Source organism: Ochotona curzoniae, unplaced genomic scaffold (assembly GCF_017591425.1).
Source record: "Ochotona curzoniae isolate NIBS_2020 unplaced genomic scaffold, NIBS_Ocur_1.0 contig_3819, whole genome shotgun sequence".
Taxonomy (NCBI): domain Eukaryota; kingdom Metazoa; phylum Chordata; class Mammalia; order Lagomorpha; family Ochotonidae; genus Ochotona; species Ochotona curzoniae.
Genome location: NW_024466004.1, coordinates 13404808 through 13428300, shown reverse-complemented (window position 1 = coordinate 13428300; position 23493 = coordinate 13404808). Strand labels below are relative to the sequence as shown.

The window sequence follows — 23493 nt, the reverse complement described above, 5'->3', positions numbered from 1 at the left end:
GTGGAGGGAACATAAGAGATATGGGTAAGTCCCCAAAGCATATAAAGTACAGCAGGTTTCAAAATTAGTTTTGCAAGAAGATAATTTTGTGGGAAAGCTATTTTCAGAATATGGAAAGTAAAGAGAAATTTGGAATATCTGCCATAGTTCTCCTCATTCAGTCTGATTTTTGTAAACCAAGGTAGTGTCAGAGGGTAGTTCCTAAAGTTGATGGAGAATGACATAAGAAAAAAAAAATTTATTTTGGTGCCTGAATATGAAGCCTGAGCTTCATTTTTTATAGCACAATTTAATGAACTTTATGAAGATACCTCAAATACATGGATTTTCAAAAGCAGATACCAAAATTCAATTACATTTCAACTTAATTTTCATAGACATTCTGAGGTCCCTTTGTACACAATTTCATTTTCCAAAAATTTAGTTACTATTCCATAGTTATGCATTTTATGGAGCACAATACAATATTTCAACATACAATATAACTGATCAAATCAGTCAATGTGCCTCTCATTTGCCCAGTTGCCCTCTTCATTATGAGCCTACCAGCAGCATCCAACACTTTTGCATATTGTATTAGATTTTCGTGGACTACAGTTGTCAGCTAGCACTGTGAAACATCAAAACTTTTTATTTCTTTCTGCACTTTGGTAACCCTTTCCAAACCTTTCTCTATCCTCCTCTTGCCTCTCCTAGGTTTTAGAATTTTTAATATTCACATCAACTTTTTTAAACTCATACAAGTGTGAACGATCATGCATTGTTTGTTCCTGCGTGTCTGCCTGCTCTCACTTCAAATGACTTGACTTTGGCCGAGACGTGGCTGACCCGTAAGAGACGCCATTATCCCTAGCATTGCTATCTGCAGTCACAGCAGTAAACTACAACCTAAAAACATTACATGCAGGATCCCAGAAACCAACAGTTCCCAAGTTTTAATTTCATGACAGTTTCAGGAGTGTGATGAAATCTCACATTATCTTGTTCCTTACAATCTGAAATATGAATCATCTCGTAGTTCGAATTATGAATACCTACACGTTACTTGCATATCAGCTGCTTGATTGCTGTCTCTATCATCAGAGAGATTTGTATGATGTTAGTGTTTATATTCAAGTAACTATTAATTTTTTTAGTAAGAGCCTGCAAGTAAAAGGTATTAGTTATTTAAATGTTAGATATTGAATCTGTAAAGTACTTTCATTAAGTGTTAGCTTGAGTATAATACAATATTAAAAGATGGTCCAGAGTGGCAATCCAGCAGCTAAAATACTTGCCTTCATGTGACAGAATCTCATATTCTTAGATAATAAAAATTTTCCGTATTTTATTTCCATTGTGAGAAATTCTAATGAAACACAAATTAATGTGACAATGGTTGGAATTCTTTTTCCAATCTAAGAGTCACAATTTTCAACATAGTATCATCATATATGATTTTTAAAGTAACATTCAAATTTTGTAGAGATTGTCAGATAAAATGAGTTCTTTCTTGTTTCTATGTTTGTAAAGTTTTCTCCAGATAGAAAACTCACTAAAACTCACGTAATGTTAGGAATCCACCATGGGGGAGGGCACAGGGAGGGGCTGGGGGAATCCCAGAGCCTATGAAACTGTGTCACATAATGCAATGTGATTAATAAAAAATGAGTAAATAAATAAAAATAAAAAGTAAAAATACTCCTCAGCAGGAAAAAAACTCACATAATGTTGTAATGAAATTAATGGGTTATTACAAGAAAAGAATACAAATTAAAATCAGTAAAGGGAAAGTTACAGAGGGCAGACCTCAAAACCTAGTTTCTAGTTTTTCTCTCCATTGGGTGTTATGAACTCCTGATGCTAGTATATTACAATATGCAAAATATTACCAAACAGGAAACCTCACACAGATCTCCTAGTCCTCAGTTTTTATTGATGCCTAATGATTAATAGCCAACATGACTGTTTTTCACTCTCTTAGTCCCACTAGATGTAGCTGGTGTTGCAAACAAGCTGTCTAGGGCAGACGCAGTAGTCTACTTTCCAATGTCCTTGCCTTGCATGTGCCAGAATCTCATACGTGTGTGGATTTGTGTCCCGGCTGCCCTACTTCCCTTCCAGCTCCCTGTGTGTGGCCCAAAACCTTGGGATCCTGCACCTACATAAGATAGCCAGAAGAAGATCCTGGCTCCTGGCTTCTGATCTGCTCAGCTCTGATCTTTGAGGTCACTTGGGGAATAAATCACTTGAACCAGTGGACAGATCTTTCTGTCACTTCTCCCTTTAAATATGCCTTTCCAATAAAAGTAAATGCATCTTAAAAAGAAAAAAAAAAAGCCATTTGCTCTCTAACCACCTTAACTAGGATGTAGGGTAAGCCTCGATTGGCGCCAAACCTCCATCATAATCCACTGCCTGGAATGTCTGTTGCAGAACTGCTCAGAGAAGCAAACACATTTTCACACAAACCTCCAAAGATCTACAGATCAGCTCTCACAAATCGCAAGAAAAGACTACGCCTTCTTAGAAATCTCTTAGTTTTATTTTTATTTTTATTAGAAAGGTAGATTCCCAGAGAGAAGTTGAGACACAGAGATCTTCTATCCGTTGGTTCACTCTTCAAATGACCACAATAGTTGTAGCTGAGCTGGTCTGAATCCAACAGCGTGGAGTTTCTTGCAGAGAGACTCAAGGACTTGAGCCATCTTCCGCTGCTTTTCCAAACCAAAAGCAGGGAGGAAAATCAAAAGAGGAGCATCTGGGACACGGATCGAAGCTTATCTGGGATGCTGGCATTTGTAGTTAATCAAGGCATTGTGCCAGCTCCAAGAATAATGCTTTTTCTGAGTAGAGCACATTTCTTTTTTACCCAGGCACTCATCTGTCTTTGGTTATAGGGGAAGATATATTTAAGAAAGGTGAGAGACATTAACACAAAAAGACTATATCACCGAACTTCCATTAGTGACTTTTCTAAGCGAGCTAAGCTTTTCAGCAATTTTCTAACCTGGGTGCATTTGTCTGGTTTTCACTTGGGGTGAGAACCACACGTAAAGGGCATGAACAGAAAGAAGCAAAGATAAATTAGGGCATTTTGATATGCTAGTACAAATGATTCAAATTTTAGAACAGCCCAAGACAACATTAATTTTTTCAAGGCATGCTTACTGAATAATGGAGAAATAGAAAACTTGACCTATGACTTTAGAAATCATAGCAGTGTTTCCTTGATGTGAAAAATTAACAAAAAAAGTTCTCAGATAATTAAAAGTATAGAAATACTGAGTTCCACAACTTTGTCAAACTGAATTTGACTCATTTAATCTTTGAAAAGAGTGCAGTTTGTTGCCCTGTTGTGCTCTGTTAAGAAGCAGAAATAAGCTTTTCTTTATAAAAGTTTTAATACAGGCTGGCAGGGTGGTGTGATGGGCTAATTTTTTGTCCTGTGGCGGCAGCATACCATGTGGGCCCTGGCTTATTATAGCCAAGCTGATCCACTTATGGTGAAGTTCTGTTTATGGCCTGGGAAAACACTGAAGAATGGCCCAAATCCTTGGGTCTCAGCTGGCATGTGGGACACCTGCAGAAGGCTCCTGGCTCTCAGCTTCAGTCCAAGTCAGCTTTGGGTATTGGGACCATTAAGAGAATGAACTAGCAAGATGGAAGGCATTTCTCTATTTCTCTCTCACTCTTTCTCTCTCCTTGTCTCTCTCTCCTCTCTTTAAATCAGCTTTTCAAATAAATCATTTAAAGCATTTAGCACATAGTGTTCATCACACTATTTAAAAACTACAACTACAACACAAAGAGCAAAACTAATTATGATCAAGATATGGAAGAAGACTCACAAATTATTCAAACGTTGCAATTGGTAGAGAAGAAATTTGAATTGGTTTTTATCAATATTGAATGAAAATAATTATGTTTCTGATCAAGCCTAAATTGTTTATTACTGCTAGAAATGAATGTAAAATGGAAATGAATATATATATACGTATAGTAAGACTTCTACCATCAGTCAATGGACAGGAGCGTTTCATAGAGACAGAGTAAGGAATTCACTTGAGACCTATGATTAATCAACATAACATCTTGGGAAGCATTCTGACTTCAGATTAAGTAGAGCCTCATGCGCACCCACGATTGAACAGAATGAATTGATTTCAGTGATTATGGTAGCCAGGGTACATAAGACAGTACCTGAGAGAAAGAATTACACAGAACAAATTCAGAAAATCTGCATATATTTATCTTCAAAGACTCAGTAGATTGATCAATGATGATCAGTCAAAATAAAATAAAACAAATGAACAAACTTACATAGGATCTAGCCAAGAAACACTCAAAATTAAAAGGAAAAAAAAAGAAAACCTGGGCCAGGACTGACACAAGCTTAGTACCCGATCCCTCAAGTTTGACAGAAGCATTCTATAACTCACGGAATGTTAACACTGAAAAATGTCCTGCCCCATTGATGTCTTTTTGCAAAGACATCAGGTGTATTACCCCATGTTGAGGAAGACTGTTTTAAGAGTTGTGTAGTCAAAGTGAATGAGAAGAGATAATCCTAAATTATTCAATTGGCACATAATTGCCACACAAGGGTCCCATAATGCTGTCCTTGTGCATAACAACAGAACAAATGGTTCTTCGCTAATTATGGGGACTGGGTAACAATTTCTGCACCTCAGAATCCATCACAGTATATTTTATGGAACTTAAAATTCAACTCAGAAACAAATCCAGACTACATAGAAAAACAAAAAGAAGATGAATTCTGGGGTTCAGCTGGATAGCATAGTGGTTAAAGTCCACACCTTGTACTCACAGGAATCTCATATGGGCGCCAGTTCTAATCCCAGTAGCCCTGCTTCCCATCCAGCTCTCTGCTTGTGACCTGGGAAAGCAGTCAAGGATGGCCCAAAGCCTTGGGACCCTGCACCTGTGTGGGAGACCTGGAAAGAAGTTCCTGGTTCCTGGCTTTGAATTGGCTCAGCTTCAGCCATTGCAGCCATTTGGGGAGACCTGGAAGAAGTTCCTGGTTCCTGGCTTTGGATCTGCACAGCACTGGTCATTGCAGTCACTTGGGGATTGAAGATGGAAGATCTTGCTCTCTGTCTCTCCTCTTCTCTGTATATCTGCCTTTCCAATAAAAATAAATAAATCCTTCAAAAATGAATTCTGATGTATAATGAGTATGCATCAACATGAATAAATCCTACTTGTGGCCAAAAGATCAACTTCAAGATACAACTAAATTGGCAAGTATAGTAGCTGGCGCTGTGGCCTAACAGCTGAAGTCCTCACCTTGAACACGCCAGAATCCCATATGGTCACCGGTTCTAATCCCGGCAACCCCAGTCCCATCCAGCTGCCGGCTTGAGCCCTGGGAAAACAGTTGAGGACGTTCCAAAGCCTTTGAATCCTGAACCTATATTGAGACCTGGAAGAAGTTCCTGACTCCTGGCTTCGGATTAGTGCAACTCTGGCCATTGCACTCACTTTGGGAGTGAATCATGGGACAGAAGATCTTTCTCTCTGTCTCTCCTACTCTCTATATCTGACTTTCTAATAAAAAAAAAAATCAATCTTTAAAAAATTAGGAAGTATTATAACCACATATATCACAGCATTATCCATGCACATTTTAAACAAAGATGTGAAGTTTTAAATTATCCAACCAAGTTGGACCTCAGTAACCATCTTTGCAAAATTACATATTCTCAATAATCATTGCTGTAAACATTATCTGCTGAATTTCTCACTACACTAAAATGTATTTTTAATATTGGGGTCTCTAAAATAACATATTTTAAAAAATATATGTTTTCTGGAATATTGAGTAAATTACTGCAACATTATCGCAAATATTGATCACTCATAAGTTTGCTCTCATATTCGTATTCTAAACAATTGTTTAGTTCCTAAAAAAATGACTACAAGGAAAATCATTAAATGGTTTTTCTGTGTGATAATGAGCCAACTTCTTCTAGCTACCATGTCTCTGATTCAGAAATTATTCAACCAAGAATAGAAATGTTCTCAATAAATAAGCCTCATTAATCAAGACCATGCAGTTAATAAATAAAAAGCTTTCTCTGTTCCTTTTTGTGTCCACACCTTGGTTTATACCGATCTGTAGAGATTTCTCAAACAGAAATCAATGAAGATGTTTTTCTTTTCCTCCATTTTTCTCTTTTTTGGTGTCTTCATTTCATCAGGTAATGTGAACACTATTGCCCGGGGAGGCAAATTGAAGGTGGGAAGGGGGCAGAAGTTTTTAGGTGAATAGCATAGATATACAATTACTACATTAGTACTTTTACTGTGGCACATTATATTAATTACAGTTCCCAGATGGAGGAAATTGTTGAATAACTTTTCAAGCATAAAATACTATGAAAGACTGGAGTTCACCTTGATTTCATGAATGCATATAAATTACATGTATGTGTTTGTGACCATTGCGGAGTGAAAATATTGTATTGACTTAGTCAATTTATTTATACAGTTAATCCATTAAATATATATTATATAAATTTCAAATTTAACTGAATTGAATATATTGATAAACATGAAATATCGAGAATGAGAAAATATGGCTACAAACAATTTGACCCTACATTGATATTATTAATAGTAGCAGCTAAATCAAATAAAATTCGTTGCTAACTCATTTCAGTTAAAGTCTCCTTCCATATGTTGCGATTTTTCTCTGTGTCAACTAGGCATTTGTTGTCAGTTTGGCCACGGGAGTCCTCAAAATGAACCCAGCATTCCATTCTTTCACTAGAAAATCATTTCTTAAACTGATGATTCTGCACCACAATAGAACAAATGGATAAACTTACATGAATAGTCTAATCCAAAGAGGGAGAACTAAATTAAATAAGAAGATAATTTAAGTAGGGAAAGATTTTTCCTGCATCTTTATAAAAATTATTAGACGGTGCTCATTAAATTTCTCTAGTTTTCAAAGTATTTGAGCAGTGAGGTAGTTTCTTCGTAATAATAAATTCAACAACTAACAATTGTCCAGAATTTTAGCTGCATTAACTTTTATGCCATAAGAACTGCACATAGTCCTTGTAATAATAATCATGCCACTCATTTATTTATTCCACTACATTTTAAACACATGCAGTATAATTATGTTTGTCATTTTAAAAAAGTCTTACAATATGTAGGGCCATAAAATAAAAACAAATTATTAATATTAGTCCTCACTTCTAAAGACAACTTTTTTTTTTCTATTTTGAAAATGGGTCTTGTTTCTCTTCCAGTGGATTCTAGGATTCCTTTAAAGCTTCTTGGCAGCACTCCCGCAGGATTGACAACAATATGTACACCAAATCTTCAAGCATTATTCTTAAAGACAACAGAATCTCCTCCAACACATAAAGACATGAAATTGAGGGGGGGAATTTTCAACACAGGTAAAATATACAAATTTTGTCTTGATTAGTTCGATGTCTGATAGAGTTAGATGAAATGAATTATGTTTTCTAAGTGTGATCTACATCACAATCCTCATCTGTTTAACTGCTTTTGTCACCAGCAAGACAAAAGGCCAACACTTTCAAATGTTCCTCCTTGCTATAGAAGTATTAGTATGAAAGACTAGCAAGTGTGAGAATATACTCACAATAGCTATGGTAGCCAAGCAATTCTATGACTTCTGTTTAGTCCAAAGGTGATTTTTGTTGTTATTTTCAGATTTTTAAAAAAAAATTATTTGAAAAAGTAAGAGAGAGGGAGAGAGATGGTGGGGCAGGGGTAGTGGTGTGGAATGTTTTATCTCACTATTCACTCCCCAGATAGCCTCAAAGAACTGAGCCAGGCTGAAGCTAGGAACAAAAAGTTTCACCCATGGGTGCTGAGGCACAGAAATGGGCCATCCTAAGCTGCTTTCCCAAGCATCTTAACAGGGAAGTGGATTGGAAGTGGAACATTCCAATTGAACCAGTAATTATATGAAGTGCCAGCTTTGCAGGTGGTAGTTTAATGGGGTGCTCCATAACACTGGCCCCAGAAATTTTAAAAAGACATTGCAATGGGTAGGAAGGGTGTCTGTAGGTTACTAGCTTTAGCTCCTTCCAGCCCCAGGTGTTACATCATGGAGACAGAATCACCTCAAGTAAAGGACAAAGGCTCAGCTTTTCTAACGTCATACAGGCTCCTAGGGCCCTACCCTGCACAGGAAACCCAGGATCCAGGCTTACTCCAGCAGACATCAGTCCTGTCTGGGCTTTGGTGATTTAAATTCCAGACAACCTCGGTGAGTTTAAATTACAGCTTGGAGCTCATAGTCAACTCTACAAGCCAGGTCCTGTGAACTCTGTATCAGGTTGACATAAAGAACACCAAGGCTCAAGCTAGCCACGATGGCCCAAAGCATTAGTGGAGTTAAATTCTGGATTTGTTTCTGCAGGCACAGAATCCAGGATTACAACAGTAATCTGGTGGCAGGCTAGCCTCGAGGGGCAGGATTCCTTTCCGTTAACCCACGTGCTAACTAGATCCATTCCAGCAGCTGAGTGGCTCCTGTACGTTAAGGCTCAAAGATCACTACCCACACATTCAACCCTGTGGATGGGGGCTTCTACCAAACTTCTGCTTATACAGGCTTTAGGCTAGAGGTGGATACGAGCCTCACATGAACATCTGCAGACCTTGTCATGCTCTTCTTTGGCAGAGCCAGTCTCCAGACACAGCTGACTTAATACCAGATATGCACATCAACTGACAAAGGCATGAGACTAGTCTAAGTACTCCAAAACATGATCAGCTGCACTCCATGCCAAGAAGACAGCCTCAAGCCTCTCCAGGGGCTAACAGATGCAAGAATTTCCCAGAAAGCACTAGCCTCCAGAGACCAGAATTACGCTCTACATCTTCAACTGTACAGATGATGACACAGAGTTGGATCAAAAACAATGAGAGAAGTGTCCCACAACCAAACAAAAGGAAACACTAGTGAATAACTTTAAAGAAATAGAGCTCTGCAAACTCCCCTTGAATGAACTCTCAACACAGTCATTTCAACAAAACACAAAGAAACAATTTATGAAATCCCTGGAGTTGAAAACACATTAAAATGAAATACAGCAAAAAACAACTCTCTTTCTCTCTTTCTCTCTCTCTCTCTCTCTCGCTCTCTGTAGAATACATTTACAACAGAATTAATTCTGCAACACGGTGAATCTGTGACATCAGATGTAGGTTATTTTGAAATGCACAATCAGAAGAGAAAGAATAAAAAGAACTAGGGAAAACAATATTAAATTTATTTTTAAAAGATTTATTTATTTATTGGAAAGTCAGATATACAGAGAGGAGGAGAGGAAGAGAGGAAGATCTTCCATCTGATGATTCACTCCCCAAGTGAGCTCAACGGCCGATGCTATGCTGATCCGAAGCCAGGAGCCAGGAACTTCTTCCGGGTCTCCTACACGGGTGCAGGGTCCCAAAGCTTTGGGCCGTCATCGACTGCTTTCCCAGGCCACAAGAGGGGAGCTGGATGGGAAGCAGGGCCGCCGGGATTAGAACCGGTGCCTATATGGGATCCTGGCGCGTTCAAGGTGAGGACTTTAGCTGCTAGGCCACGCCACCAGGCCCAGAAAACAATATTAAATTTAAAGAACAACATGCATTTTTCTGAATTATATGGGTTTAACAGGAGACAGAGAGATAAGATAGAAAATTTTCTTACAAATATGTTCTTTTCTTGTCAAACTCTCTAAATCTTGTCAAATATGTATGTGTCCAGATGTGCCAAAGTCAGAAGTTTCAAATCGGATTAAATCATAACAAGGTTACACTAAGCAGAATAAAACTACCCAAAACAGGATCATGGGCTGCTGGCACTGCTGAATTGGCTAATCCTCCAGCTCCAAGTGTAGAGATCCCATATGAGTGCCAATTTTTGTCCAGGCTCCATTTCCCATCCAGCTCCATGCCTGTACCCCAGGAAAGCAGTGAAGAGTGACCCCAAGCCTTGGGACCCTGTACCCACACAGGAGACCCAGAAGAAGCTCTGGCCAGAGCCCCCCAGCTTCAGATTGGCTCAGCTCTGGCCATTGCTACCATTTGAGAAATGTATCAATGGATGGAAGATGTTACTATCAATTCTTCTCTCAATAAATCAACCTTTCCAGTGTAAATAAATAAATTTAACAAAACAAAACCGAAAACTGGATTATGGAAGCAGTAAGAGAAAACAACAAAATCACAATCATAATCACATATAAATGGACTTTAATAGATTTGGCAGTAGAATTCTCAGCAGAAATTTTGTGAAACGAAAGGTAATTGGCTAATATAGTCAGCTAGAGTTCTTAAAGCTGAAACAACAAGGATGCTAATCAGTATTAAGAAACACATAAAAGGTTAGAGCTCACCAGCATAGAAAGGACATATTCTATTCAAACTACTAAAGTGTCATAGTAACAAAATAATGATGTTTAAATCACTTCTATCGTTAATACAGAGGTTGACACAAATGACAAAACTATTACAAATAATAGCAGCTAAAATAATCTGTGAAGAGGTATATTATAAAAAATAAGATGGAAAACATCACATCAAAAATATAAAGTACAAGGTTAGGTAAAAGCTTAGTCTTTTTCTGACCAAAGTTAAGTTATCACATTGAAATTGTCTATCATGTTTATGTAATATTCATGGCAAGCACAGAGCACAAAATAATAGTAGTTTTAGAGATAAAAAGTAGGAAATCAAATTATAAAATGTTAGCATAGAAAAACCATCTAATGAAAACCAAAAATCAGAAAAAAAATGACAAAACAATGACCAGAGGTATAGTACAATCATCTCTTGATATTTATAATATTCTCTCAATATTTACCAATTCTGTGATTGGATTGGTAATGCTGGAATTCCAAATACATAATTTCCCTATAAAGTAATATTTGCAGAAAACTTGTTAAATTCAATGAATATTTTAAATATTCTCTTATAATACTTAAAGTGTAAATACAATTGCTATGGAATAACAGCAAGAAAAAAACATATTTATTCAGTTTAGAAGCAGGATATTCTGACTATTCTTAAAATTTTTTTTTAAATATTCTATGCATTTGAGCGAAAAGGGGAAAAAAAAACTACTTGTTTTATTTCCCAAATGCATGCAACAACTGGGACTAGATTGGACCAAAGTCAGGAACACAACCTCTATGGCTGTCAGGAATTCAGTTAGTTGGGATACTACTGCTGCTTTCCAAGTTCTACGGAAACAAGGAAATAGAGTCAAGAACTGGAGTGAGGAAGTAAAGCAGGTAGTAAGGTAGCGAAAAAGGTACCCCACTGTGAAAAGATTTATTCATTTTTATTGGAAAGTCAGATATACAGAGAGGAGGAGAGACAGAGAGGAAGATCTTCCATCCGATGATTCACTCCCCTAGTGACTGCAATGGCCGGAAGCACCGATGTGAAGCCAGGAGCCAGGGGTTGGGAACGTCTTCCGATTCTCTCTTGTGAGTGCAGGGACTCAAAACTCCCATTGTAGAAAATTGCTTTTTGTTTGGTTCTGTGCTGCTTTGTGTGTGTGTGTGTGTTTTTTTTTTTTTTAAGTCTCCACATTTCCTAAATTGAGTGTTAATTTCAACCTTTCTTGCTTTCTTTCAGTCAAAGTGCCATGGCCCCTGACAAAAATTGATTGGTGGAAAGCTTGTGAATACATTGGGGGCCAATGCAGACGTAGATGTGGTCATAAAGAATTTGGATTTTCATTCTGTGAACAACCTGGATTTCCTTGCTGTTTAAGAGAATGTTTGCCAAGCAAAATATTATTCAACACCTAGATGGAAAAAGCAGACATATTGTAATTAAGTCTTCCCATAATCACATTACTTCACTCGTAGCCTGATATTTCTGCGCACGAATGTCCATAATGAATAAAAAAATTAAACAATATTTTTCAGCCTGAATCACTCATGAACATTGCACCAGCTTAATCAGTTGTTCTAGAATCTTGCTCCTTCTGAAGTTAATTCCTCTAGCACTCTAAATTTTGGTGAAAATGAGCAGATTAGCCTTTTTATCAATACATTTCCAAGGTTTCAAAGAGCTCGTACTCGCCTCTTGTCTCAGTCAAATCCTTGCTAGCCAGCACAGATAATATGTAAACCTATGTATTTCTCCCAGAAAATTTGGAAAGGCATTAAGCAAACGAGAGGGAAAATGCACAATATATTTTATAGATGTAATTCATAAATACATGCTGATCAAAATTGAAATATTTGTATTAGGTAATTTGTTTAGAAGTGAACTTTTATTCATTATTCTTGTCATTTTACAGAACTTACGTATGCATCACAGTTTCATGTATCATTGGTAAACTGAATTATGACAACATGTAATTAGATTGAGAAGACTGTGCGAACTTTTTCATCCATGTAAGGACAACATAATTATTAAACCTGAAAGACAAAATACGAATGACAGTACATAAAAATGATTGATTTTAGGGGCAGCTATTCAATGCAGCATTAAGGTGTCTAAATCCTGTTTCAGAGTACTACTTTCAGTCCGACTACTTCAAGTTTGATTTTCATTTTAGTTAAGGTGCACCCTGTGGGGAATCTGGTGTTGGATCGTTGACAGGTACTTGGAAGTTGTTGTTACCAGATTTGGCCTAAAACTAGTCCTTGCTCCTGAGAGTTTGGGCAGGCAGACCAGTTGATGAATGACTTATTTAGATCTGTGTATATGTGTGTGTGTGCGGGGAGGGTGGGGTAAGCATAAAACCAGATGCATTTTTAATCAAAATAATTGAACGGTGCAGTAATTTTCACATTAAAATATTATTTTCAATGAAGATTTGGGGGATTATTTTATTGCAACTCCAATCCAAGTAGATGGTATCAAATCCAGACAAGTAAACTAGTGTTGCAAAAGGAAGATAACTAGGTTTATGAGAAGATTCTAGGAAATTTCACACAGGGGACAGTGCTGGTGAAAACAAGTCTTCCAATCCATCTGTCTCCCATCTGACCTGAAGCCTAGATTCTGTGGGTTCTTAGTATTGCTAAATTAACGGTGTAGGAGTATTTAAGAGGAATTTAGGAAAGAATCCAGAAGGGATAGAAGAAATGCTGTATCCTGGGGTATGGTGTAATTTCCTCTCTCTAAAATGCTCTATAGTACATCTAACGTGAAAACCTAAACCAGAGGCTGCATTTCAAAAAGCATCGGTAACTATTTTAGGTTTTGCAGGAAACTTATACTTCTGGTGCAATTACTCAGCTCTGCTATGAAAAGAAGCATCCGTGGGCATTATGTAAAGCCTCATAGTGGATCAGATATTGTTGTACATCTATTTCCTAGTCCCTAGTCTGAACCCACAAGATGTACGGCATCCTTCATAAGCCATTGCTGCAATATCAATATCTTATAATCTTTCCTTGTATCTCATAAAATTAGGGGGAAAAAAGCTGCCACAGAAATGCAGTCATTAGTATAAATCACAAAAAACATAGTGTCTGTAATGAACAAGAAATGTTTTCACGTTGGGACTTTGTGTTATTGTAATCAATGGTAACAGAATGAAACAAAGAAATTTATGGAAACAAGGGGTTGAATTAATCATACAGAGGTGAGAACATCTGTTCATGCATCTTGAGTAATGACTAAAAACAAAGAAAACTTAATGTTGAGCCAAAGCAAATCAAAATTAGCCATCTGTGTGGAATACATTTGCAGTAGATACATTTGCAATAGAACATCTCACGGACTATTTCATATACAATCTCAGCGGCAATTCTTTGACAACCTAGGTCTAATAATCTGTGCCATTATTTTCATGGAGTTAATAGATCCAAACAGATCGTGGTAAGCCACAAGTATTCAAAAAATTTTACATGACTGAACCTTTTTGACTGCAGGCATTCAGTACATAAACTCACTTATATTAGCTTTAGGAAAAAAAATAAACTACAATATAAAAGATTGTATGTTTTAGAAATTTGGCCCTTTCAGGGAAAAAAAAAATAAGCTTCCTCTCATGAGTGACCAAGAATAAAAACAAGAGAAATAGAAAACAAGGGGAATTACATAGGATACAACCTGCATATTCAGTTACCATTTTTTGAGATGCACCCACAGCAAAGAAGAAAAAGTGAAATTTAAACAGCACAGCAATGCAAAAAAGATTAAGATCCAAAGAATTAGCCATGTTCCCAAAAAGCAAAAAGCCATGCACATTAACTTAGCTTCTTGAGACAGAAATTATCCCATTCAGAGATAAGTGAGAAACAAGGAATTCTGACAAATATCCACTGGCTCTTGCTTCAAGTTCCCTTACAATTATAGTAAAATTTCAGAAAAATTTTCCATTCACTACCTCAAAAATCTGTCTTATTTTAATAAAATCCAATTTGAAATTATTACATTTAGTCATACAGTTCAATTGCCATCAAAGTGGAGATAAAACCTGGAAGCAAGACAAATTGAAAATTCTCTAGCATCCTGAGAAAGAAATGAGAATACTAGAAAGACATGTGTTCCTTAAAAAGTCATTTGAAGCTGAAACTAAATGTAAGCTATAGTTAGGGCTTATTTGTTGATTTCAACACAATTGAATTCTCAAAAGCACCGAACTGTGTAAAAACTCATTTACTGAAGTTACATTATTTGTTCATAGTTGTTAATACATTATGTTTACTCTATTTAAAGATGACCTGAAAGAAAGTTCATAATTAAGTAGTAGCAGAATGATATCACTAATCTTTTTGTTATTGAATTTCTAGGATATAATAGTAAAGAATCAACTTTAAAACAAATCAAGATTAAAAACATAATTTTCTGTGTGCATTTGGAATAAGAAAAATAGGTAAATTTGTGATGTGGCACAAATTGAACTGAGTAAATCAAGTTTTCTAGTGACAAAGGTTGTAAAAATTCTAGATTTTCAAGGATGAAATGAAATAACCCATGCGATATAGGTGGCAACACAGCTTCAGGCTAAGTGGCTCACATGGGCAAGGCCGTATTCCTGCAACAGAAAACACGGGCCTCCACATGATCTTTCAAGTGAGAAGAGTTTCATATTATGGTAAAGGCCATAGTTGGCAAACTCCAAATACAAATGAAGCTAGTATTTGATGTTAATGCTTCAGTTAATAAAGGAAAGAATCCAGGGGCATTGAACATTGGCCTATTTAAAAGGTCAAATAAGCATGGTTGCAGAATCCTACAAAGCATTTCTTCTTCCATGAAGTTCAAAGCAATGGGAGCAATTCTGAGTAAACAGAATGAGAGAAAAATAGTTTACCACTTACAGTTTTGTGGGGAATTACGATTACAACTCTGGAATTGTATGCATAAAAGTCAATAGAAAGTGAACAGTTTAAGGAGTCACACATTCTTTTCCATCTCTTCCTCACACAATTTCAAGTGATTCTGCTCTACCCTCCCATTTTGGAGTTCCAAGAACTTCCTGAAAATACTGTTCTTGCTGAATAGTTCCGGCAAGGAATTCTAATATGTTGAACAACGGTGGTGAGAGTGTACATCCTTGACCAGTCCCAGATCTTTGTGGAAAAGCTTCCAGTCTTTCCCCAGTTAATATGATGTTGGCGTTGGCTTTTTTAATGTATTGCTTTGGTTATGTTACGGAATATTTCCTTTTTTGCTCTGAAAACTGACCTGCCAAATTATTCAGTTACCCCACTAGTGGGAACATATTCAAAGGAAATGAAGTTTGCATATGAGAAATGGGTCTGTAATCCTATATTTACAGCACAATCTACACTAGCAAAGTTATGGAGACAACCCAGATGCCCATCAAAGGAGAATGGATAAAGAAATGGCGGTACATCAAAACTGTGCCATTAAATAGGGTGAAAGTCTACCATTTACAACCAAATATTCCCAGCTAGAGATGATTATGCTCAATGAAATAAGTCAATCCTATAAGTTCAGATGTTATATGTTCTCTCTGACATAAGGCCAACTTCATGCAAAATTCAAGATCAATAGCATTTTCAAGAATACTGTTGTGCTATATCTCAGGGATTTTGATATTTTCGTTTTTAATTTTATTTATTCAGAATTTTTTCTGTTATTAATTTCCTCACTGACTCAAGGTCACAAAGCAGCATTTTTTGCTTCAACAAGGTTTCTTATTTTATCATTTGTTCAATGAGACATTGTCATTCAGTAGCATGTTATTTAATATCATGTTTTTGTTACTTTTCAATATTTTCTTCCTGTTGCAGATTTTGTTTTATAGCTTCTCATTTGAGGAAGTGTATAGTAACTTTGTAATAAAGACTATTATATCTAGATGTGAAGATTTAGTGCAGTATAAATCTCCTATTTTCAAATCAAAGATGTACTCTCAATGAGACTGTTAAATATAGTTTGACAACAGGAAGCTGGACTCTGCCATTATCCAAACCTACCATGTCAGAATACACCTACATAGAGGAGTGATGTATGTATGACTATTTATGAAGGACTTGACTATTATAAAAATATAGGGAAATCAATGTGTGGTTGTGTGTGGATGTTTAGAGAGGGAGAAGGGAAATCCCATAGTCTATATGACTGTATCATAAAACAATAAAAATACAAACTTAAAAGGAATTAATATTTGTTGAGGGAGGTACCACTTGCTCTCAAAGGACTGAATTGAGTAAACTGAGTTGAATGAACACAGAACCTCCCCTCAGTGCTTTACCTCTGAGCTCAGACATATGCTCACTCGCTTCCCTGCATACACTTCACTGTGCTATGCCATCCTAGGGGACTTCTCCAGAAGCTGGTGGAGCCCAGTACTATTCTCTTGAAACTTTAGAACTATATAATGAATATTTTATTTTTTTAAGATTCATTTATTTTTATTGGAAAGTCAGATTTACAAAAAGGAGGGAAAAAATAGAAATATTTTCCATTCATTCATTAACTCTGCAAGTGGCTACGATGGTTGGAGCTGACCAATCCCAGGCCAGGAGCCCAGAGCCTCTTCTGGTTCTCCTAAGCAGGTGCAGGGTCCCAAGGCTTTTGGTGGTCCTGGACTGCTTTCTGAGGTCTCAAACAGGGAGCATGGTGGGAAACGGGGCGTCTGGGACATGAACCTATACCCATATGGGATCCCAGTGCATGCAAAGAGAGGACTTTTGCGACTGAGTTACCATGCTGGGCCTCATTGGCCAACACCACATATTGACTAACTGACTGGCACCCAGCAATTCTGCTATGCGATCAATTAAATATTTTCCACTACAATAAAGTCAGAAGAAGTTTGATCAAAAAAGGTTTTATTGTTATTCCATCCAAGTTTTTTTCTGGAAAAAATTAAATAAAAAGAGATGAATACATGATTTCTGTTTGTTTTATTTTTTCCATTGTACATAGTAACAGGTCTGGCTCTATAGACAGGGACACCTGTTTCTTATTCTTACGTGCTTTAAAAAATTCTGCTGACTTACATATTGTTAGTGCTGAAATTAATCCAAGGGCCCAACATCAACACATGGTAATTATAGTGTTAGGAAATCATAACAGAATCACTTGGAGCAGTGAAAGATCAACTTGTAAGAGTTCCTGAAATCAGATAAATGAGGAGTACACAATCTCCTTTCAATAACCACAAAGACTACAATCTACAAGAACACACTGTTCACTGATCAAACCATTTTTCTGTAAGCATATTTTGTTCTTTGTTAAAATTATTCAACTTCCATAAATGTGTTTTCAATATTTTCATAGGAGTCTGCTGCACCGAATCAAGACTCCCTTATGAAATTGTGGAATATGGAAGTAGTTTTACCCACTATGCCACAATGACTGTCCCATAGTTAAGCATTTAAAAGACACTTTATTTTACTATCCATTTCATTAAATAATATAAATTTGAAACACCAGATTTCTCTAGTTTCTATGTAATTTTGAATCTAACTCTCAGAGAATATTCTGTACACAAATGCCTGCCACTGTAAGCTGAAAAAAATCTTTATGAATATCAATTAATTCTATTCTGTGCAATTGTAACAGTAGTCCTGTTATGATTTTAAGCCATATTTGTTGTAATCTATTGTGAAAATTTCAGTGAAGCTTTTCTGCATACCCAATTACAGCATTAACTATTCCAAATGCTTTTGATAATTATGGGGGTTTTTTTGTGTGTTATGTCAGACAGATAGGTAGAATGATGACCCCAAGATAGATTACATGTATTGATCCAATTTGGAAGCTAGAAATGTGCAACCTCAATGTTTGTTTCCTATTCTAAACGTATATTTAAGTACACTTGAATCATTACACAATAAAATTCTAAAATAAAAACTTTGTTATCAGTTACTTTTGATTTATTAATGAATACAGAATTGTTATTTTGAACCTCAGAACATCTTTTCAATGTCTTTGATTATTCATGAAAAGCTAGAAGATTTATAATGGGTTTCACTTAACTAGAAAGGTAACATACAACAGAAGTGTGTGTGTGTGTGTGTATACAGCTAAAGCATATTAGCCTTCTGAATATAAAACTTCATTAGTAACAATTTTTGTGGCACCATGTTTCAATAGTCAGGACACACTAAGAATTACAAGATATACTAGTAAATATACAGAGATTTATATTTTGAATGCAAAAACCTAACTAAACCAACCAATTGTCAAAAGTTACATATTGGGTGAAAGAGATGCCTATTGGTTCTAACAGAATGAAAGAAAGAATTAAGAATAAGTCTAAAATGGAGAACAAAGCATTTGGTGAAGAATATTTTGAATATGCAGCAAGATTAAGTCTAAAATCAAAAACTAACAAAAATTAAATTGAAGGTTATTAGGGAAATATAGTAATTATCTTAATAAGATATGGGAAAATAAGACTGACCTGCATGCATTGATAAAGGAGAGCAAGTTAAGAGCCCTCACCCAGGAGTGTGCTGAGGCGCACTTTTAGTGTGAACTACAGGAAAAACTCACACACATTTTGTGCTTGTAAAAGACTTTTTAGCTTTGTTGCTTTCTTAGTCGGTAAACGGTGCTTTAATGTAACCAGATGTTCTACACTCTCCAGTTTGCACACGTGTTATCTCACATTCAGAGTAGATTTTGTCTCTTCTTAGGAAAATGGCATTCTAATGGATAATAGACTGATAACTTAAGGTATCACTCTTGATTACAGCAGGAAGTAATTTGTCGCCAAAGTACAGATTTGAAAGATGCCAAAAAGTGAAAGGAATAAGCAAACCATTTTGTGACGATGTTGAGTACGATTATGGATACTGCATTAAATGGAGAAACCAGTGCTGCATATAAACCCTGGAATACGGATGTCACATTGAGCATCAAACCTGGAGCAGAGATGCATCTTACTCAAGAGTAGATAAAAACAAAGTGCTTATAAGCTTTAATGGTAATATGATGTGAAATCATAAATATGTCTACTTATGTACCAAGACATTTAGTCTATTATGTTCACTGGGCATTTTTGCATTTCAGATGAATGAGCACTTTGTCACCCAATGTCTCCTGTGGCTATTTAGGATACTCTGTTCCCTCTCTAAATATTTATATATGATTCTATTGCCAGCTTTACTTTAAGGATCGTAGTCATCTTCACATACTTTTGATTGCTCACAGATATTATTCTGTTCCCTGCCAATCACCTTCCTTTACAGAAAATGCTCATGTCTTTTCTTCTAAAACCTGGTTTAACTGCTGAATTGTGGCATAGACTTAGATAATTACACTTTTTCAGAAGACATAATTTTTAGATTTTTAAAATAAATGTTCATGATGAGGTTCCATAGATATAGGAAATTTCCATTTTTCATGGTTTCCCCATAGTTTTCCTTGATATTATTATGATGGTATATTGCCTCAGCAACAGTTACACGCCCAACATTCTGCTACTGGAATTTATCACGGTCTCGAATGTATGGTAACAGTAAAAAGTCCAGGAACCTATTGAGATGACATAATTTTAATGATGTTTTCCCAGCAAAATAATTAGAAACTATTCATATTCACAACACAGCAAAGGTTAAATGAAGTTTGCCACATGGAATATGTGGTTTAAAGGAAACCACAGAGGAAACTCAATAGCAGCTATCCTAGTCCTACCAACATAAGAGAACTGGCTTCTGAACAGATCAGACTTTTGCCTTTAGAGAATGGGAGGAAGATAAAGTTAGAGAGGGTGAGAGAGCGAGAGAGAGATCTTTGCCCCCTGGTCATGGTTCACTCCTCAAAAGCTCCCAACAGCTGGGGCTGAGCTAGGCTGAGATCACGGATCAAGAAACTCACTGTAGGCTTCCACAGAGATGGTAGTGACCCTAGTAAGTAACGTATCACCTGCTGCCCCTCAGTGTGGGCATAGAGGAAGTTGAATTAGGAGCAGATGAGGGATTCAAACCCAGGCACTACGATACTACGATATGGGAAACACAATCAACGCAGCAACCTCACCCACAGTGCTGTAGTGTGCTTCGCATCCTCTGTTACTTAAATATCTACAGAATATCTTCAATTTTTCATCTTGAACAGCAAGGCCTGAGAAACTGTCCGTAAAAGAGAACATTTGTCAAACTCAACATAGAAATAAACATTCAAGGCTTCAAGAATATAGAAAAAGATCCCTAAAGCAACAATCTTAGCATTACTTGAGAATTTGCTAAATATGTTAATTGATAGGGCTCAGAATCACTGAAGAAAAAAATTGTGGCCTATAATCTTTACTTAACTTGCCTTCTGTTTGGTTGCATTGAGCCAAAATCGCTAGGTATTAGTTACTTAGAAATGCTCTTAACAGTTTGAATGCTTGAACTATAGTCATAGTGCCTTAATTTTTTTTTCTAATTTAGGATTACATTTTAAAGACATCTTGACAATATTAACAAAATACACTCAGTAAGGAGAGGAAAGAGAGGTATTCCAATGATTCTTTAAAATGACTATGGCCTGTGGGCCCCGTGCGGTGGCCTAGTATCTAAAGTCCTCACTGTGAATGGGCCAAGGGAGATGCATGGATTGATGGTCCAAATGTAGAAATCCATGATCAGGGAAAAATGATTCAATCACTCACCCACATTGTGTTTGCTATATTGCCACAGGCATATCTGGATTGTGGGAACAGAGTTTTAAAACCACTTAACATGTGCTAAATGAAGCCTAAAGATTCAGAATGTACTTCCCAGAGAATTATTAACAATCTTAATGTTTAAAACTAATCAGCCTTGCATAGTAGTATTCGACATGTCTTTGCTGTTTAAAGTAGCATAGTGTAGTTCCAATGAAAATTTGGAAAACTAGGTTGTGGTAATGTATACATATGTCATATCCTAAATTCTGCAGTTTCATGCTTACAATTCCATCATTTCTCATTATATGAAATTCCGCCTGTCATTGAAATTTGTATTTCTCTCACATGTCTTATTTTGATATATATTTCTTCAAGTAATTATAATACATGGATTGGAAAAAATTTTAGCTGTTACCTAGGGGAGTATCAAGATGGCAGAACAGGGTATGGACACGTTTAAATGGACAAAGAATCATTAGTCAGTGTGAATCAGAGAGGGCACATTCCAGGAAATAGAAGACAGAACAACAGCAAAGGGGGAACCCAGAGGATGATAGACACAGGAAAGCAGAGAAAACAATGGTATTTATTGCAGTGACTGATACCCTAGCAACATTCCCTAGCAGCAGCAATCTGAATTGCGCAAACAGCTAGAATTCTTTCAGCACCAAGGTGGGAAGGGATGTTCTCTTGGGGTTCAGGAGGTGAACCCAGAGAAAGAACTGCCAGTCCTACTGGTCTGTTTGATTTGATCAGGAGGAGCAACAGAATGGCAGATTCCAGATGGGCAGTGTAGGAACAGGGTGGATTTCATAGTTCAGTCTGCCCCCTTAGAACCGTATGGGGCACCATTTTGTATATGAAGACAAAGGATATGGATACTACTGAGCATGTACTGAGCTGGGAGCAAACTCATTTCTGGCTCAGTGAACTGAAACAATGTGGCATCTTACAGGTTCCACCCAAGACAACCCTGGTAGTCCTCAGGTCTCATGGTCAGCAGATCTAGAACTGTAGCAGTGGCACATCAGGAGCCATTTTGTACAGTGTGGCAAAGAATTTTAGACTGCTGCAGATAACAGTGAGCTGCACATGCACTGAACTCAGCAGGAAACCACTGAGCTCAGTGCATTGCACTGGTCCTACAGGAAAACAATACCTACTATGGCATTGTTCGGGTCAAAATAGGTCCATGTAGCCCTCAGACCTAATGGCCAAAAGGTTCCAGCAAGATCAGCACCACCAACAACATAGCTATATAGGACACCTGGTGTCTCCCTAATCCTGGGACCTACTTCAACCAGAAGTGGAAGAAAGGTAGTATAGACAATGGTGCAGCCTCAGCACAGTATCACAGGAGGTGGAGACTGGTGAGCCAGGAGGTTGAACAATAAAGACCAATGTGGAAATCTATCATAAGACCCCAGAGCTGGAACTCACTGGCGGGAGTAGAACAAGTGACTGCAAACAAAGAGCCATGTAACCCCCACCCCACACACCCCTCAACCACATATTTATTTTTCCACATCTCAACTCCACATCCCCCCCATCCTCCTCCCAATCACTTCCTACAAACCATCTCCCTCATATAAACTCCTCCCATACTCACCCCCATCCCCTCCCCCCCCCCTCTTTCCCCCTTCCCCCCATCCATAACCATCCTCAACCCCATCCCCTTTCCCCACCCCAAATCCCCAACCTTAAACCCATTCTCACCTCCAACCACTCAATTTTTCACCCTCCAACCCCCCCAACACCCCCAACAACTCCCCTCCCCACCCATTTCTAACCCTTCCAAATACCCCCTTACAACTCCGACCCCCCACCCCATCACTTATAACACCCCCATCCTCCCCCTATTTCCCCTACCACTACCCTATTTCTCACCCCCACCCACTCAATCCTTCTTCTAACAACCACCCCCCACTCCTAACCCACCCCTACCCCCACCCCCACTACTCACAAAAAATACCCCCTTCTTCCAACCCCCCCCTCTTCCTCCTTATTTACCTCACCCCCCTACAACCCCTCCCAATCCCTCCCCCCCACAACCCTTCCCCCACCCCTCTAACCCTTCAACATCCTTATCCCCCCTAATCACCCCTAATCCAAACATCACACCACCCTCACCCACAAAACCCACAACAAATCCCACACAATTCACCACCACTTAATTCCCTCCAACCCCACATTCAATCCCCCATACCACAAACCCCCTCCACCACCAACACCACAACAACAACTCCCCACCTTCCCATCACCAACCCATACAACATCCCCCCAACATACCACACAACCCCCAACCCCCCACTTCTCAACCCCTCCCCCCACCCATTCCCTCCCCTCCATTCTCACACACAACCTCAACACAACTCCCCACCAAAATTCCCATCAACCCAACCCCTCCCCCAAACAAAATAAAATCCAATCCACCCAACCAACCCCCCACCCTCCAA

General features: G+C 37.6%; 1 protein-coding gene across 1 annotated transcript in view; it reads left to right on the top strand.

The window, feature by feature from the left end:
• The window catches only part of LOC121158419 (beta-defensin 110-like), a 32141-nt gene extending 12869 nt beyond the window's left edge, over positions 1-19272 (top strand). The window contains exon 2 of the mRNA XM_040983123.1: positions 19139-19272. Coding sequence (XP_040839057.1) covers positions 19139-19272 — 134 coding nt within the window. The remainder of the gene's footprint in view (positions 1-19138) is intronic.
• Positions 19273-23493: the final 4221 nt, after the last annotated feature.